We start from the raw sequence: 17764 nt of genomic DNA, 5'->3' as shown, positions 1-17764 counted from the left end.
CCATGGGAGCAGCATGAGGGTACTGCTGCCTGCGTGGGCCTGGTTGATAAGCACTGGGGGGGGTTCCAGAAAGTTCTCCATATTTTTTATTTCTACAGGTTTTAAATTCCCCTCTTCTGTTTTTCCTTTCTGTTCTCGGCCTAATCCATCATCCTTATTTCCACACACTGGATGCAATAGTAATGTGTCTTATCCCAGCACTGTAAATATAGGATTATTCTCCTCGCTATTGCTCTATGCCAGGGTTTCTCAACCAGGGTTCCGTGGACCCCTAGGGTTCCGCGAGAGGTCACTGGGGGTTCCCTGGAAGATCACAGTTTACTTAAAAAATTATTTCAAATTCAGACTATATATTAAGGAGGTAAGTTTCATTATTTTTAGTTTAAGAACACTGTTAATGCATATATGCAGGCCTACACATGAAACAAATACAATTTTGTAGCTTCTGGCCTATATTTAAGCCCGAATGTGCAGGGGTTCCCCAAGGCCTGAAAAATTTCAAGGGTTCTTCCAGGGTCAAAAAGTTGAGAAAAACTGCTCTATGCAATAAAACCAACCCTCTTCAGACATTTTTTGCAACAGCATGAAGAAAGGTAAGGAATCCTAAATGTAAGCCTTACTCAAGTGTCTTCCAACTTTCCTGTTTACCCATAATATCTTTGCATCTAAATTATTATGTTCCAAGAATATAATCTAAACACATTCAACTGAACATGTGTAAAAGGGGTTGAGCTTCAACCATCTTGTCACTCAGAATTCTGAAACCCCTGTAGGAGGAGAACCATGTCAGTCTACTACAAACTATGAAAGCTTATGCCTTATAATAAAATTTGTTAGTTTGAAAAGGTGCTACCTGTCTCCTTATTTTGAACCAGCAATAATTTTTATAGATGCTACTGATATGGCCATTCTACCTTAGCAACAAACACTTTCTGTAACCTTGGGTGCAGCCTCCGTATATTATACATATATGTATATGTATTCTTTTGCAGAGAGTTGTTGGCAAATATAAATCTTTCAATACCTGTAAAGGGCTTTGAGTATTGACAATCCTAACCAAATGTACTAGTAAATTCCTTTGCTGTATCCAATAACCTTCAGAATAGGTTACTAGATTAGGACTAGTTACAAACATCACATATAAAATATTAAGAACAGGAATACATTTTGACAATATGCATGTAGTTTGCCTTCTCCTAATGCTAGATTTCCTCCACCATACTCATTCCTTTTCCTGGGAACATCATTACTGCGACTTTCTGTAAATTTGGTATAAAACATAATCTACTTAAAGGTTCCCATGATTTGGTTCTACTAACAGCAGCAAATAGGTTAATTGTGACAAGCAAACAGTCTTGTCCTGTGCAGGGCTGCTCAGAAATACTCAGTTAAATTGTACATAGCTAGTGTCAACTAGCAGTATGCAGAATTGCAGCTGAAAACAGCAACTTTATGCATGTTTACCTGGGAGTAAGCCTCAAAGCAGAATTACTTTTCAGTAACATGCATAAGTCAGTAATATTACTCATAGTTAACTTTTGTTACATTAGAGGAGGAAGAACAAAAGAGTAACTTATCGAAGCAAATATTTGTAGCTCTTCAAAGCCTTAAGCTTTTGCACTGAAGACGTTGCCTAGTCTGGCAATGAAACCTCTGCCAGAAAACAACAAGGCTCAGAGAGCACCAAGGACTCCAGAGAAACTTCTTGCAGGCCAAAGGGAAAGTAGCTCTTAGCATCCATCCCCATCTGTGTCATACTGGGTTCACTCTGATTCTGCAGCGAACTAAGCTACATATCATTCTTTAACTACATACAGACAACAGATAGCTCTTTTTCATCCACCTTAAGAAGACCTAGCCAACTATTTCTGCCTGCAGTTGAGCTGCTGTCCGTCGTTGAAGCCTACAGAAGTAATTTCACCCCCAAAGCGGAAACTGACATGGTTACCAAACTGGGCGGGGATTCAAGAGCAGCATGGCTTTCTATCAGGAACGGTCTTCATCTATGTTAATTACGATGATTTGAGTCCTGAACGGAGCGGCCATGATTAAAAGACTGACCGTTTGGTACGTGATTTCTCGGAAGTTGCCTCCACCAAGTTGAGCGTACTTAGAATTAGAGACAGTTTTTGCAGCTCTTCCTCTCTGCCCAAGAAGGCTGCCCTCGCCTCGCCCAGCACACGGTGGCTGCGTTTGTTCCTTGCACATCACTTCCTCCCATACCTAGGAGCTTGGTAGTGGTGTGGGGGGTTATGTAGGCGGGGGGAAGGAAGTCTCCTTAAGCCGTTAGTCCTCTCTTTTCTCAGCTCCGCGTCGGCAGGACACGCGCTTCGAACGACTTTTCTATCTCAGAAGCTGCGACAGGATGGGGCCCTGCGTAAGGTTATGGGGAAGGAGGAGGAGAGAAAGGAAGGACGGGGGAGGGTTGCGGTGTTTCCAGGCTGTGCTATGCGCTTGCGCGTTCCCAGTAGAGCCGAGAGGTCATTCTCCCCCCCTTTTTTTCCCTCTTAAGCATCACTGGACTGGGCCAGGGAAATCACAGCGAAGCTGGGCGTGCAGCGTCACGGCGACGGCTGGAAGCCTCGCCCAGCCAGAGAGGAGGGAGGGCGCGCGCGGGCAGAGAGGGTTTGGTCAGGGAGGCGGCGGCGGCGGCGGCGGACGCGGGGAGCTGAAGCGCCGTCCGGTAGGTAGAGGCCGTTATGGGGAGGAGGCGGGGGAAGGGACCCGTGGGGCTGTGTGAATGGGGTGTGTGCGGCGCCGCGCGGGTGTCGGCGAGGGTCTGACACAAGCGGGCCGGCAACGGGCGCCTGCGAAGCGGGTGAGGGCTGGCTAGGAAGGGGGCGGCGGTGGCGGCGGCGGCGCTTTGCGGGCGGGACAAGGCTCTTGAGAGAGAACATGGCGGAGGCGGAACCAACCCCGCCGCTCCCTGCAGGGAAGGGAAGCAGGGCAAAGGCTGCTCCAGCCCTCGCTCTCTTCCGTCCCCTGGTTATGGCTGCCTCCCCAAGATAAGTTTGAGCGGAAGGGGAAAGTTAGAGCCTCTTGTCCGAGGCCACCCGTACTTGGGACTGTTCGGCGAAGAAGGCGACGTGGGCACGGAGGAGGAAGTAACTCGCGCCTTAGTTGTCGCTGCGGGGAAAAAAAAGTTCTTGCCGGCCGGACTTGGATGGCGGCGGCCTCAGTTGGGAGCCGCAGCCCCGCCTAGTCCGGCTGGGCTGAAGCAGCTCACTGTTTCCATTCTCTACCCCAGCGGGAAGCTGGGCGGCCGCTCCTCAGGCTGCGATAAGCCTCTTCCGCTTTCCATTCTCCTGCCAGAATCTCTTTTCAGCTTTTAAAGGGTGGATAGCAACGGAGATCATATTCAACCAGGTCCTCCGTTTAAAGAAGAAGGAGCTGCTCTGGGATCGACCCTTGTTCTTTAGGAGCTGGATTGAATTCAGATTGCTATAAAATAGGGGGAAACAGCGCCTGCACGAAGAAAGATAATTAGCGAATACTGTATCGGCTATAGTTCTATTAGTGCTATTCTCGCCATTATGAAAATCGACTGGAGTAGAGACATTTGGATGGGGAAATGGCAGCAACCTGTGGTACTTTGCTTTATGATATTCCTAATATCGATTGGGTATCTCATGCCCTGGATCTATAAACAGTGCTTTTTACAAACATCAATCATTTGGCATTCATTTTAATTATATTTAAGACTGCAAACAAAGTGGTGCATTTAGTTTTGGGTTTTTAAAAAAGAAGCCTCAACATACCATATTTTTCTAAATAATCATACTTTTTAAATACTCTGATTTTTTAAAACAGTATGGTAAGATATGGTAACCTTCAAGTTCTTGTACATGTTTTAGTTAATTGAATCATAGAGTTTCTAATCTGCATGATCCAATTCATTATTTAAGTAACTCACAGTCTTGAACTAAATCTAGATATGGCTGAAGTACTGATTGCTTAACCTCATATTTAGGCAGAATGACTCTCTGGATAATACTATGGCCTTGAGGTGCTCTTGAACCTAGTACCAAAGTCTAGGAAGTAAGATGTAGTAATCCTGGAAATGCCATTCATTTTTGTGTCCCAATAGTAGTTCTGAGGCTAAGTTGCTAAAATGTTGAGTAAATGTAGGTCTTTCTGGAAAACCTTCAGCTGGTATAGAATGTAGAGGCATTACAAACCTTTCTTCTGATACAAAAATCACTAAAAATGTTATCAGTCATCTTCAGTGTTGCACCCTACAGATGAGTTGAATTACAACTCTTATAATTTCCTGACAACTTGTTGAAGTCTTCGCACATATGCAGTACATTTAGTTGGGGGTTGTTCACCAGATAGTTTTATCTGCCTTTCTGGATATACTCTCTGGGTTGGCCTTGCTTGCTTATAAAGTGACCAAAAACCAAAATAGTTGTGAATTAACACCCACTTCTCCCAAACAGTTTTTAAATACTATAATGCTAAAGTATTATGGGAAGAGACTTTGGAAAGTATAAACTCCAAAAAGATTAAAATGAATGTAGCAGCATTTTAAAAAATTATCTTTGTTAATCTTTGTAACATAATTAAGCCACTAAAGTAACATTTTATTGTAAATATGAACTATCTGGAGGCAAGAGAATTGAACAGAATAAAGTTAAATTATAAAATTTATTATTAACATTGCTAACTTTATTTATGGAAATATTACCTTTAACTTTCCTTGTTTTTTCCAGGAAAAAATACTTTGAAATTGCATTGTTCATTATTTTTCTTAGTGTATGTTGATGTAAATTAGTTTTCTATATATCAGAAAAAGTGCCTATCTATGTCTAATCTGTTTATGTATTATGCGGTCAGTGAAAGTGAACCATTGCATAATTAGGTAGTCGGGTGGAGTAGATGTGTGAATCCACCTTGACTTAACTCTCCACGCTTGGTCATTTCTCACTGAAACCAGTTTTGATGCCAGGACAGATCTGGGGCTGAAGTAATGGAATAGTAAAAGAAAGGCTGGCCCATCTAATGTTTAAAGGGGGAAAAAAACCTAGCAAAAATGTAACCTGTTTGCTTTGATGAACATAGCTATCTCCTTTTTAATTTGGATGGTACCCTGATGAATTGATTCATTGAACATAATACTCAAGAATTTTGCTATGGGCTTCAGCACATAGTTGCTTCATCTTCCAGACAGTTGTCACTTTTTTATATGTGCCCATTTACACATGTTTTGCTTTGTTGTGCTGCAGTAGCTTGGAGTATTTCCAAATTAAGTTGTGTTATTTAAGTTAAAAAAAATAGAAAAAGTATTTGTATATCTAAAAACTAGATATTTATAATTTGTAAGGATTATAAAGTGCCCATAATCAAGATATAGTGATGGCTGTTTTGTACAGAAGCAATTGTTCATATTTCATTCCAAATAAGCAAACAGACGAAGACCATCCTCTTTCTTCCAGTTTTTGGAGAACAGATTGATAGGAACTGTGGTTGCTGCATGCTATCTCTTGTGATTATATTTTAGGGTTAGAGTTGACTATTTTGTATTTAACCATTTATGGTTTATTATGCTTTTATGATTTTGAGATTATGATGTTTTTATAATGTGTTTTATTGTCAGCTACCCAGTATTATGCAGTGAAGGCAGCATACTAATATTGTAAGTTATCATTTGAAGTGTTGATACAGTGAACTCTTAAATGAAACTTGTTTAGAAAGAAAAAAACTTTTGAGGGATAATTAGAGGTAATAATATTATAATTCATTTGCTATTTAACAAATTCCATAAACATAAGATAATGAAATACAACTGAATATATTTGTTTAAAATAAATACTGCATTAAAGGTAATTGGGAAGAGGCAGCAACATAATTGCTAATGATAGCAATAATATGCTGTTATCATAATTAGGGAATTGCTTTATAGTTTGTGGTGTATAAATATTTTTCATAAACTCTCCAGTAATAATTTAAATAGAATTAAAAGCTAGAGTAAGGGTTTATTCAAACAGGAGAAGGATGTGTTGGAGGACACATGCTGAAATAAGTGGGACCAACATTTTAAAACCTACCTTTTCTAATTCAGTGGATAAGCTGTTTTTCTTCATCTATTCAGTTATCTGGATCTGGTTTAAGTCTCTATTATACAATTAGAAAAAAATTAAATGCAAGACCAACTACATCCTTAGATGTTCTATAGTCTTCTTTGAATTATCTAAAATGGACCGTGCTGTGTAAAAAGACCTCTGGAATATTGATTTATAATTCAAATAATTCTCATCTGCAAAACTTTTAAAAAAGTAATATCCTCTCCATCTTTATTTTTTAATGTGATTACTGAAAGCACTTTTTAGTCTTGCCATCAAACACTTTTAGATTAGGAAAAAAAATCCTTCAAGTAAATTAAACATTTCCAGGTGCTTAACATTGTTGTCTGCTGTTGGTAAGAACCTTTTCTGGAAGAAGAGGAACAAGCAAAATCTGGGAAATAGGCCTGATGTGTTGCAGAAAGACACTTGAAGAGAAAACACCATATAGAAGTAATGTATTGGAGGTGGGAGGACATTACATTTTAAAAAAGGAGTGTGCTACAAGTGAAAGACTTTTGTGAAGTGGATACAGTAGGCAGAAGAGGAGTTGAAACTATAATAGAATGGAATGAGAAGGTGAATGGTTTGTAAACTCTGGTCTGTGACAATGACAGAGTGAGCATTAAAACTGCATAGACTTGGAAACCTTTGAATTCAATATGTTGGTCCTGTGCTTCAGTGCATTAGCTTTGCTTATATGTTATTCAGAGTATATAATGGTTTCTTTTGTAAGCATGGCTTTATTATCTTAATGCAGTGTTTCTCAACCTTGGCAACTTGAAGATGTGTGGACTTCAACTCCCAGAATTCCCCAGCCAGCATACAGAGCAATGTATACTGTTTGAGGAGTTTCTGTCTTGGAATTTTGTGGTGGAATCTAATATTTTATTAGAGGAATGCATTTAATTTCACTGTAAAAAAAAATTGCTATAGTGCATGACAGATTTTCTTTTTTAAAAAAGAGAAAGCTGACTCAGCAGGTAAGCATTCTGAATATGCAAAATAGTGTTAATGTAAATGGTTCATAAAGGAATAAAAATATAAGCTGCTGTAGGTTTCTCATATAATGCCATGTAACTCTTTCTCCTAATAATATTTTATTACATTGGCTTCATTTTCTTGGGTCAAATATTCAGTATGCTAACTGTATTGTTAAAATAATCTCTTTATCAGAACTATGTTTTGTATTTATGAAAATTACCATGAAAAATCAGGCTGCAACAGATTATTTTCCCATATTTTTCAGAATATAGTTATAATTTCCTTTTGATGTTAACAAGTACTGTCTTCAGTATGAATATTTTTGATTGCTATTGTTTCAGTTTTTGCAGCTATTTTATTATTTATTTGTTATTAAATTTATACCCCGCCCATCTCACTATAAAAGTGACTCTGGGCAGCTTTCAAATAAAAGTTATAAAACCAATAGAAAAATAGAAAAAAAAAATAGATAGAAGAGGGAAACTAAAAGGCGGAGGCTGTCTTTAATCTACCAACCATACCCAGGAGTGCCTATCACTCTTAGATCCCCAACCTAGTTGGCAGAGCCAGGTCTGGACACTCTTCCTGTCCAACCTCATCTGAGGGGGCAAGATGTTCCATAGGGTGGGGGCAATGGCAGAAAAGGCTCTTTTCAACCCCACCAGTCAGAATTCTTTAGCCGACGGGTTCTATAACATGCCATTCCTGCCAGATTGGGTGAGATAGGTTGATGTAATTGGGACAAGATGGTTCCTCAGGTAACCTGGGCCCATGCCATGATGGGCTTCAAAGCTCATAACCAACGCCTAGAATTGGACCCAGAAGCACACTGGCACCCAATGCAGCTCATGCAGCAGTTACATGTGCGGCCCTAGAGGAGCCTATAACTGCCCGCGCCGCCACATTCTGCACCAGCTGCAGCTTCTGGATACTTTTCAGGGGTAGCCCTTTGTAGAGCACATTGGAGTAATCCATACGGGAGATAACCAGGGCATGAGTGACTGAAAGAAGGGCTTCCCAGTCTGGGAAAGGGCGCAACTGGCACACAACACAAAGTTGAGCAAAGGCCCTCCTAGCCACGACTGCTACCTGCTCCTTGAGCAGGAGTCCTGAGTCCAGGAGGACCCCCCAAATTGCGCACTGGGTCCATCTGGGGCAGTGCAACCCCATCAAGGATTTAAGATGGTAGATTCCCAGATATTGAGGAGCCCCGCACCTGCAGCCACTCTGTCTTGCCAGGGTTCAGCTGAAGCCTGTTGTTCCCTGTCCAGACCCTCACAGCCTCCAGGCACATGAAAGAACATCCACAGCATCACAATAAATATAGATGTGTTTTATATACTTGCATTTCAGAATAACGTTTGTATTTGTTAACTGTCCGGAATGTTGTGTAGGTTAGATGACAGTATGTTTTAAATAAATAATACGATTATTACATCCCAATCCGAGTAAGTTTGGTTGTGATTTGTGCCTGATATTGTTAACCACACCATTGTATGGGCTAGTAATCAATATTCAAAAATTTCATAGTGCCACCTTGTATAGCTACGCCATTGGCTTACTGGTCACATTGAACATTTTGAAAAACGCTCATCAAACTTTTCTGCAATATATGTCTTCTGCAGTCATAAGGATACAGCAATTTATCTTTGACTCATTCATGAAGACAAAATACCTTTTTATTAAAAACACGCAATTTGACTCAAATATATGTCAGTATTGAAATTAGGAGGTTTCTTACAGTAATTTCTTGCCCTTCCAAAGATTACCTAATACATATGTTATACAAAGATTTCCTACTACATATATTATACACCCATACTTTCTCATTCCACAGATTAGTGTAGCATGCTTCCCTGCAGTCATGTATATTTTACCTTTACGTAAGGCAAAGCCTGAAAGTTCTAATCCTAGACTTTAAATGTCAGAGTGTAGAATTAACAAATAGTGTACCTTTTTGGGGGAAAAAAATCATATTGGTTATAAACTCTTAAGAAATCTTTTGTACTAATTGTAGTGCAAGGTCAGTGAACAAGTTGTTTATATAAATCCATGGAGAAAGGAGCTCATAGATTGAGGAACCAAGTAACAGAATAAATAGGTCTTACCAATTTGCCTCCTATTATTCAGTTTTGAAATCAAGTCAGTTCCAGGAGTACTAAATCTGCTATTAGAATTGACAATGCTATTTAAATGGTTCTATATAAAAATGTTTTTGGCATTTTGTGATCTTTGCAATTTGGAGATATTTGGGGGAGCAAGTAATGTTGATGGTGATGGGTAGACATCTTCTACTAGCTTCATTTGTGCTTTTTCTTATAAAATGTGTTACTTATTTTCCTGGACAAAGTATTTTGTTAATTTACTAGTTGGATTACAATGAAGTACTCTGGAGCTAATTGGAAGGCCTGGGAAAAATTGCAGTTTTTTTCAATATGAAGCTGTTTGAATTTTTCCTGAACTTTGCAGATTAGATGACATTACTTTAACTTTGGGTATCAGCTTGCCTGTAGATTCAGTTCAACCAGTAGGCCTAACCTTTAAAAACCTAACTGGCCCACAAACAATCTGCTTCAAGAATTGCATCCTTCCATATTGCTTTAATGTTGAAGGCTCAGACTTTTCTGTTTCAGCAGGCCTTCTTAGAGATAATGCACTGATTCAAGGCTTTGCTGTTAAGACTTATTATAAATAGTTGACAGAGTCATTTATAATATTGGACTATGATAAATAGTTAGAAATAAGAGGAAATACACTTGTTGGCAGATTGCTCACTCACTGTAGGGTAGGGAAGTACACTACTAGTGCTTGGTAGTAATATGACATCTGATTATTTTGCATAAAAAATTTTTATAAAACAAAACAAAATAAAATACCATCTGAATCCCTGAACTGAATGGAGCATCATCTATTGTCAATAAAGGCCATTCACATCAAGGGAATTGAACACAAAAGCTTTCTTCCAAAGCAGGGAATCAATATCACAAGCTAGAACAGGCAATTAAATGATGCAGCATGCTTGATCTAGAGAAGAGACCTTATTTGTTTCAGCAGTTAATAATACTAAGCTTGCACAGTTTCTCTACGAAAAGAAAAAGCTAAACTGATCCACTATTCCTAAAAATCATGGCTGTTACTTTTATACTGATTGTGACACTAAAGTCTATTTAGCAAATGTGTTTTTTCCATGAGTTTTGTGAAACTTGCATAAAAGTCTAATAATTGCTAATTTTTGGTATAGCTCAGCTTTGCTTATAAAGGCAGTTGGCTATAATTTATATTTCCAAATCTGAATTTATGTATAAAGGCATTAGGTTTAAATAACAGTTCTTCAGAAATGTCCAAGCTGATTCTTAAAAATATAATTTGCTTTTAGATTTTTGGTGGCTTTGCTTTCTGGAAAAAAAAAATAGCTGTCACAGTTTGCTTTCATTAAAACCTATATTTATATCCAACAAGGCTATGTTATATTTGAATATAGCAGGGGACACTGAAGCAAAATGACAAATTATGGACAGGTGATCACAAACTTTTATGTATATGGCTAGTGAAGAAATGATAAAGCAAATAGAGGAAGTTCTCACTTCTCTAGATAAAGGATGTAGATGAAAAGGCAATCTGTTTATGTCTTGTTCTCAAGACTGTAAAGTTATGCAGCTTGGAACTCCTATATCTAAGCACACATGCAAAATACAGTGAAACCTTGATTTAATGAAATGGTCTTGTAAAATGAGGTTGCACTGTATTTTGTTTTTGCATTGTGTTATAAAAATAAATTTAGTTAGTCCTAGTTGTCCTTCAGTGAATTTGAATAATGCAATGATGCTAACATTTGTAATTAACTTACTTGTATCTTGCCCAATGAACCTGTTTGTTCAAAGGAAGTACTGTACACATTTGATATTGCTATTTTTAAAACAGCATGCATTTCATCAAACATGTTTAAAACGAAGTAATACTGATTATTACTATGTCAAATGATTAATATTTGGAGCCCCAAAATTTGGACATCACCACTGGTATGAACTCAGTGGGGAAAATCCACAACGAGGCTGCCTTGGCTGTAGCATCCATACTGTAATACTACACCAAGAAGTTTTTCTGAAAATCTCTCTACTGGTTTCTTAGCATGGATAGAAATGGAAAATTGTCTTTTCTTTTGCAACCTTTTTACCGAGTGTTGTATTTGTTATTGTTTTTAGTCTTTAACTATAGCAAGAATTCGGTTTTATGATTTAATAGATACAGTGGGTACAGGGAGTATTTTCATGATGGAAATTTAATGGACCTCAGTCTAGTAGACTTTGGATGCCGCAGACAAAATTTATCCATACACTGTATGCTTCTGCACATATGTAAAATCGCATTTACTGTTTTATAATAAAATTCACATGCATAAAATCACATTCCCATTATATTCATGTATAAAATTTGTAAAATATAACTGTATAAAATTCAACTTAGATTTCATAGGCATTCTGCTCTAATAGGCACCCCTTCCCCCATTTATGGTGCTTGAATAATATGATATGAATATCAATAGCCCTGAGAATGATTACTGATAATTGCAATAGAAATATCTTGTGTGAGGCAGTAGGATAGCTCTATCCCATTCTCCTTAAAAACAGGAAACAAATCTTTGTTCAGAATATGTATACAATAAAATTTTTGTTATATGTTGAAGCTTCTCCAGAGAGAGTTAGTTTCGTATCCTAAACTAGCAGGGGTCTGACTTAACATTTCCAGCAATCTTAAGCATATAAGCTGTAAGCCCCTGCTTGTAACAGCTTACATCCGTTCGCTGGGGCACATCTTAAAATGAATACTGCCTTGAACAGTGCATCAATCCCTGGCTGGACTGATACTAAAGTAGGTTGCCCCTTTTGGAGCTACAAAAATGTTTCTTGATTTTTACTGCTGCTTTAATGATATTCTGCATGATGTAGTTAATTTGGGGAGGGATGTGATTGAGGTTTTGATAATTGGTAGAGAAGTGTGATTCAGGATCTATCATCTGAGATGGTGTAGTTGGTAATAGAGTTATACTGTATATTCTATGGGACTTTTGGATCAACTTCATCAGTTTTTGTTATCCTCTCTGTTTTTTCTTACCAGTCTGAGGTTTGTGAATACTAAATTTTATTCCCCGCTGTGTTCTTTGGAATTCTCTCTGTTCCTGTTTCTTCCTCTTTGGATTAAATTTGGTACATGCATGTTCCACTTTATTTGTAATAATTTCTTTAATGTAGATATTTTCTCTTTGCCCCTCTGACATGATATTTCAAACATTTACACACACACACACACATGCACACACCATGACTAAATTAATTTGAAGCATTGTACCTTGGCATTCCTCATATAAAATTCAACAAGACTGGTTTATTTGTTCTGCACAGCTTTTGCCCTGAAGGCTTCTAGAACTTCAGTTTCTCATTGGCTTTGGATGGCTGTATGAGTACCTATTCTAAGATGGTAGGGATCTTTTTCCTAAATAGCTCACCCAAACAAAGGTGTAGAACCTTTTGTGCCTAGGATATAACTTTTTGATGTTGCACAGAAAAGGGACTATTGGAAGTAGGGTTTTTGGCAATTTCTTAGGACAAGGAGTCTATAAACTAATAGGCATCAGTTCTTTTTAAAAAAAACTCTGTGTTTTCTCCTCTCTCTCCTCTGTTCAGGTTTATCAGTATGGACAAAATGTAAAATGTGTTTGCATAAACCCATAAAATTCGGAGCCCAGCAAAAAAAAAAAGTTGAATCATTTCAATGCAGTGTACAAGCTGTATACAGTGGTGCTTAAAAGTTTATGAAACCTTTTGAATTTTCAATATTTCTGCATAAATATGACCTAAAACTCTATCTGTTCTCTACACAAGTCCTAAAACTAGATAAAGAGAACCCAATTAAACAAATGAGTCAAAAACATTATACTTGTTCATTTATTCATTGAGGAAAATGATCCAAAGCTAGATATTTGTGTGTGGCAAACGTATGTGAACCTCTAGGGTTATCGATTCACTTTCTTGTGTCCAAAATAGTCCTCCTTAATCTCACAATCTCTCCTTTTTTTGGAGAGACTTTGCTGGCCAGAATTCGCTGTCTGGCTGCCAATCTCTGCCACAATGCTTTCCTGCTTCTCCAGGGATGTCTAGTTCTCTGAATCCTCACTGGAAGCCAATAGTTCTCCTTAATCTCTGAACCTGTGTTTAATTGATTCTTCTGCCTCCCCTTAACTATCTCTAGACAAAGACAACTATGATGGAACTTGCACACCGTTTTACTGGCAAAAGCACTTTCCAAGTTTCCATGGTTAAAGAAATTAAAATACAGTTGAGGACATCAAAACACTCCAATAATGTAGACTCGGTTGGTATCACTACTCTGCAATGAGGTCTGAAGATTTCAGCCTTGGGATAATTTGCGCACTCCTACTTGCTTCTAAGAAACTTTGCATTCTAGATACCTAGATCTAGTTGTACCCTTCTTCCCCCTGTCATTTGCAGGAGAAAAATGGTGAGCATTATACAGAATGCTGAACACTTCCTCTGCCCACCATTTCAGGCTTATGTGATTAGGAGGGAGCTTAGAATGGACGTAGCAACATTCTGAGCCACTGGCCAACTCCCTTTCTGGTAGAGAGATGGTGGTGAAACTTTTTGAATGTGTGTTCTGTATAGCCCCTAATTGGATCTATCCCATTTTCTTACCCTTTATGTTGTTGGCTCCTCCCCCACCCCCCACCAAATTGGCCCTGTTCTGTACCATTTTTGGAGAGCTACTGTGTTGAGGGATGGACGGAGTCCTGAGCTGCTTTACATATTTCCAGCGTTCCATTGGGTTGAAAAGAATAAAAACCTCTGTGTGTAAATATGCAAGGTAATGAACATATACAATCCATACTTAATGAAAACATGCAAATTTTTGATACTTATATTAGGCTAAATGGGATAGTGGAATCACAAGTGAGCAATTAGCTGATTTTTGTGAAGTGTAACTGAGTCCCCTTTCAACTTGTCACTTTTTATTTTCCTTATCATGCATCTGTTTAGATACAATGCTGTTGCTTACTTAAACAGTTGTTACAGTTTTGCTGGCAACTACTAGGACAGCAGTATGAGGTTTTGATATTTGAGCTTTAGAAGTCACTTAAATTTTGAAACATCATAGTGGTGCTATTTAAATGTTTGAATAAAATATAATTCTATTATCTAAGGTAAAAGACAGGCATGAATTCCAGTATGCTCACTTGGACTTTGTTTAGGTCATCCAAGCTGAGGTAAGTTAAAAAAAAATTGGCACATATGGCCATTGCTTTGGCCCATTAATATAGTATACTGGGAATAAAAAGATATTTCATCATAGTATTTCATCATAGCTGATCTTTCTGTTGACATCTAAATACCCTATGGGATTTAGGGAGTGAAATGATTACTATGAATTCACTTGCTGGTAACTACATGTAGCTGAAGCAAATATTAACAAGCAACTCTCCTGGATTGTACACATGCATATATTCTGACATGCATATGTTTCTGTAATGGAGGGGAATTGGGGGTAGAAGTAAGTGAAGTACAATATGCAATTTTAAAATAAGGAGAAAAGCTAACTCATTCTTCCTTCCCTTGTTTAATGTATGAGATTAACAGATAACATGTGACTCAACCTCAGAGTGCTTATTTATTGTATTAACATTTTGGAGAACTAGTCTATTTTCGGGAGTTATCTAAAACAACCCATAGCACTAATTTATGATGCATAAATGTGCATTCATAAACACACTAATATCAAGATGTTTGGTTTTTAATAGTATGCGGACTTGTGTATTTTATGGCTTGCGTTTCTTAAGTGACAGTTTAAAAACATTTTTAAATTATTACAGAACTGTTTAATCATTTACTAGACACTAGTATTTGACCAATGCTGCTGCGGGGGGTTGATTTTGCATCTGCTTGCTCTCCAGTGCATCTCACTAAGGATTGCTACCTCAAAGAAGCCATGGTTCTTCTTTAAGGTCTTCTTCTTAGCAAGGGTAGAAGTTAGTAGATGATGCTGTACATGTATATTAGGCATGTTCACAGCAAACCATAAACTACAGTGAGTATGTTGCATGAATGCAGTCAGTGTGCTTTCCAGTTGTGTTTCCAAGAATTCCCCAATGTTCAACTTGCACAGTAAAATAGGTGGGTTTTTTTTTTTTCAGATTTTGGCTTGCCTTTGGTTTTTATGCATTGATACAGTAAAAAATAAAGCATGCTCAACTGCTACTGACTTACATTATAGTGGACCTGGCAACTACTAAATACAGAAGTTCAACTATCTGGTTATTGGGAGGGACCCTTGCTGAATATTTTATTTATGTATTGATTTATTTGATTTATATCCCACCTTTATTTCTGAAAACTCAAGGTGACATACATAATGTTTCCTCTTCCTATTTTCCCCACACCAACAACCACGTGAGCTGACTGAGAGCCCAAAGTCATCCAGCCAGGTTTCATGCTTGAGGGAGCACCAGAATTCAGAGTCTCCTGGTTCCTAGTCCAGCACCTTAACTATTATCCCAAGCTTGCTCTCAGTATCAATGAATACGAAAGATTATAATTAATACTTTCCATAGGCAGTGCTCATCAGAGTGAAAAGATAATGCATTACCCATTGTTTATCTATATAAGCTCTTCATAAAAGAGATAATGCCACAGTTTCTAGAATGTTCGCTTTTAATGTGATTGTACAGTTGCATTATGGAAAACCTGGAATGAGTCTTTTGGAATAATATAGTGTTATTTCTTGGATCCTAACTCTAGATTAAAAATGGTTTCTATTATTGAACTCTTAAACTTTGAACATTTTATAAATTGAGATAATGTGAGTTTGCTGTTCAAAAGTTTCAGGTTAATTTGGCATGAGTATATGTGCATGTGCCTGGCCGTATTTCTCTCTCTCGTTTTTTAAATTTAGCAGAACAGTTCCAAAATTTCATATGCAGTACATGTTGGAGTGCATGTTCATCAGCCAAACTGAAACATGTATGTTTGCGACTTAACATATTTCTTTGTATTATAGGTTTTAAGGTGGTGATTCAACATTTACATCATGCGTGAATATAAACTAGTAGTTCTTGGTTCGGGAGGTGTTGGGAAGTCTGCATTGGTAAGTAATATTTACCTCCATCTTACTGATTTATAAGTATAGAAAATTAGTATGTTCCATCTATAGCTCAGGGTGACTAAATTTTAGATGACTTCTACACAAAAGAATATTATATTCGATTGTGAAGTTCAATTTCTAGAGAAAAAAAATAACTCAGCACAACAGGGCAGATGTAATGGTATGTGGGAATGACTTTGGGAGACAGGAGGAAGAGCCACAGACTTGACAATAGTCAGATAAGGGGCAGCTTAGTCTGCAGAAGCCATGGGGACATGGAAAATGTCTCAGAAGAGACCCTCCCTAGTTTATTGGACAGGCAAGGCAAGAGGGGGAGATGTACTTTCAGACTTGCAAGGTTTTGTTAATGTAGCCTTACAATAAAGTTAGAGCTAGTACTTCTGGGTATGCTTCTTGTTTGGACTACCTCGCAAGGCTGACAGCAAATGATCTAAAACACGTTTATTCTTATGTTTGGTGCTCAAGTAATTCAAGTATTGTCAGCAAGGGAATATAGGAATTCTTAAGTTCCCTTCAAGCAAATGGAAAATTTGAAGGCTTCAGAAGCTTGCCTCTTGTTTAGGACTCAAACAAATAAAAGGTCCCTTCTGAGACATTTTTTTCAAATTTGATTTAGATCTTTGACAACCCTAGAATGGAACTATAAATAAATAGCTGTAATTAATGAAGAAATCAAATAATCTGTGCAAGTCTTCAAAATAAGTATTTTACTCCTATGAACATGCACATAGCAGAATCAAGTGAAGAGAGTGCTGGGACTCTGGTTGGGCTCACTTATTGTCTATAGGACCCTATATGGACTTGGAATAACTATTTATCTTTTAAAAAATCCAGTCATCTGAGCTACTGCAAGTACTTATACATGTTAGTGATACTTAGTAATACTTCCTAATGATCAGATATTTGGAAGAATTTAAATTGATCTAAAGACAGAGTGGAGAGCCACTTTGATGTAGTGGTTATGGCATCAGGCTAGAAACCAAAATACCTGAGTTCTAATCCCACCTTAGGAACAAAGCCAGTGGGGTGACCTTGGACCAGTCACTCTCAGCCCTAGGAAGCAGGCAGTGCCAAACCACTTCCAAAATTTTGCCAAGAAAACTTCAGGGACTTGTCTAGGCAGTTGCTAGGAGTCAAAAACTGACTTGGAGGTACACACACAGACATTGTGAAACTATAGCATTTAATTCAGAGGAATTACTTTTTAAAAGTATCTGCCACAGAGCAGAAACAAACCAACACAAAGAACATTGGCTGTTGGTGAGGGGTTCTCTTGGGAGTATAAAGTCACCTGTTTCACTGTTTAAAATTAGCTTGGAAGGGCACCTAAGATTGCAAGGTACTGTTGAAGTCATTGGAAATCTGGTAGTCTGTTATGTGTTGCAAAATGGAGTTTGAATGTTTCACAATGTACACCGTCAGTGATAATGCCATTTGGAGTAGAAGAAAATTAAATCTTTATTAGTTCTCTCTACTTTTGAAAAAAGCACACATAAACATCTGTGCGTGTGTACCTAAAACACAAGTGACATTTTAAATTTTTTTAA

General features: G+C 38.0%; 1 protein-coding gene across 4 annotated transcripts in view; it reads left to right on the top strand.

Annotated features, from left to right (window-relative positions):
* Window positions 1-2356: 2356 nt before the first annotated feature.
* The window catches only part of RAP1B (RAP1B, member of RAS oncogene family), a 29012-nt gene continuing 13604 nt past the window's right edge, over window positions 2357-17764 (top strand). Inside the window, exons 1-2 of one of the 4 annotated variants that reach the window (XM_063309189.1) lie at window positions 2357-2377; window positions 16113-16199. In XM_063309189.1, the coding sequence (XP_063165259.1) occupies window positions 16143-16199 (57 nt within the window). In that variant the 5' untranslated portion in view covers window positions 2357-2377; window positions 16113-16142. Of the gene's footprint in view, window positions 2378-2487; window positions 2684-3567; window positions 3588-6846; window positions 7046-16112; window positions 16200-17764 lie in introns of those variants that run through there. The other 3 variants (XM_063309187.1, XM_063309190.1, XM_063309188.1) reach the window with 3 other exon arrangements.

Source organism: Candoia aspera, chromosome 7 (assembly GCF_035149785.1).
Source record: "Candoia aspera isolate rCanAsp1 chromosome 7, rCanAsp1.hap2, whole genome shotgun sequence".
In the NCBI taxonomy this organism is placed as follows: Eukaryota; Metazoa; Chordata; class Lepidosauria; order Squamata; family Boidae; genus Candoia; species Candoia aspera.
The sequence above is the reverse complement of the archived record's forward strand: the minus strand, read 5'-3'. Positions and strand labels throughout refer to the sequence as shown.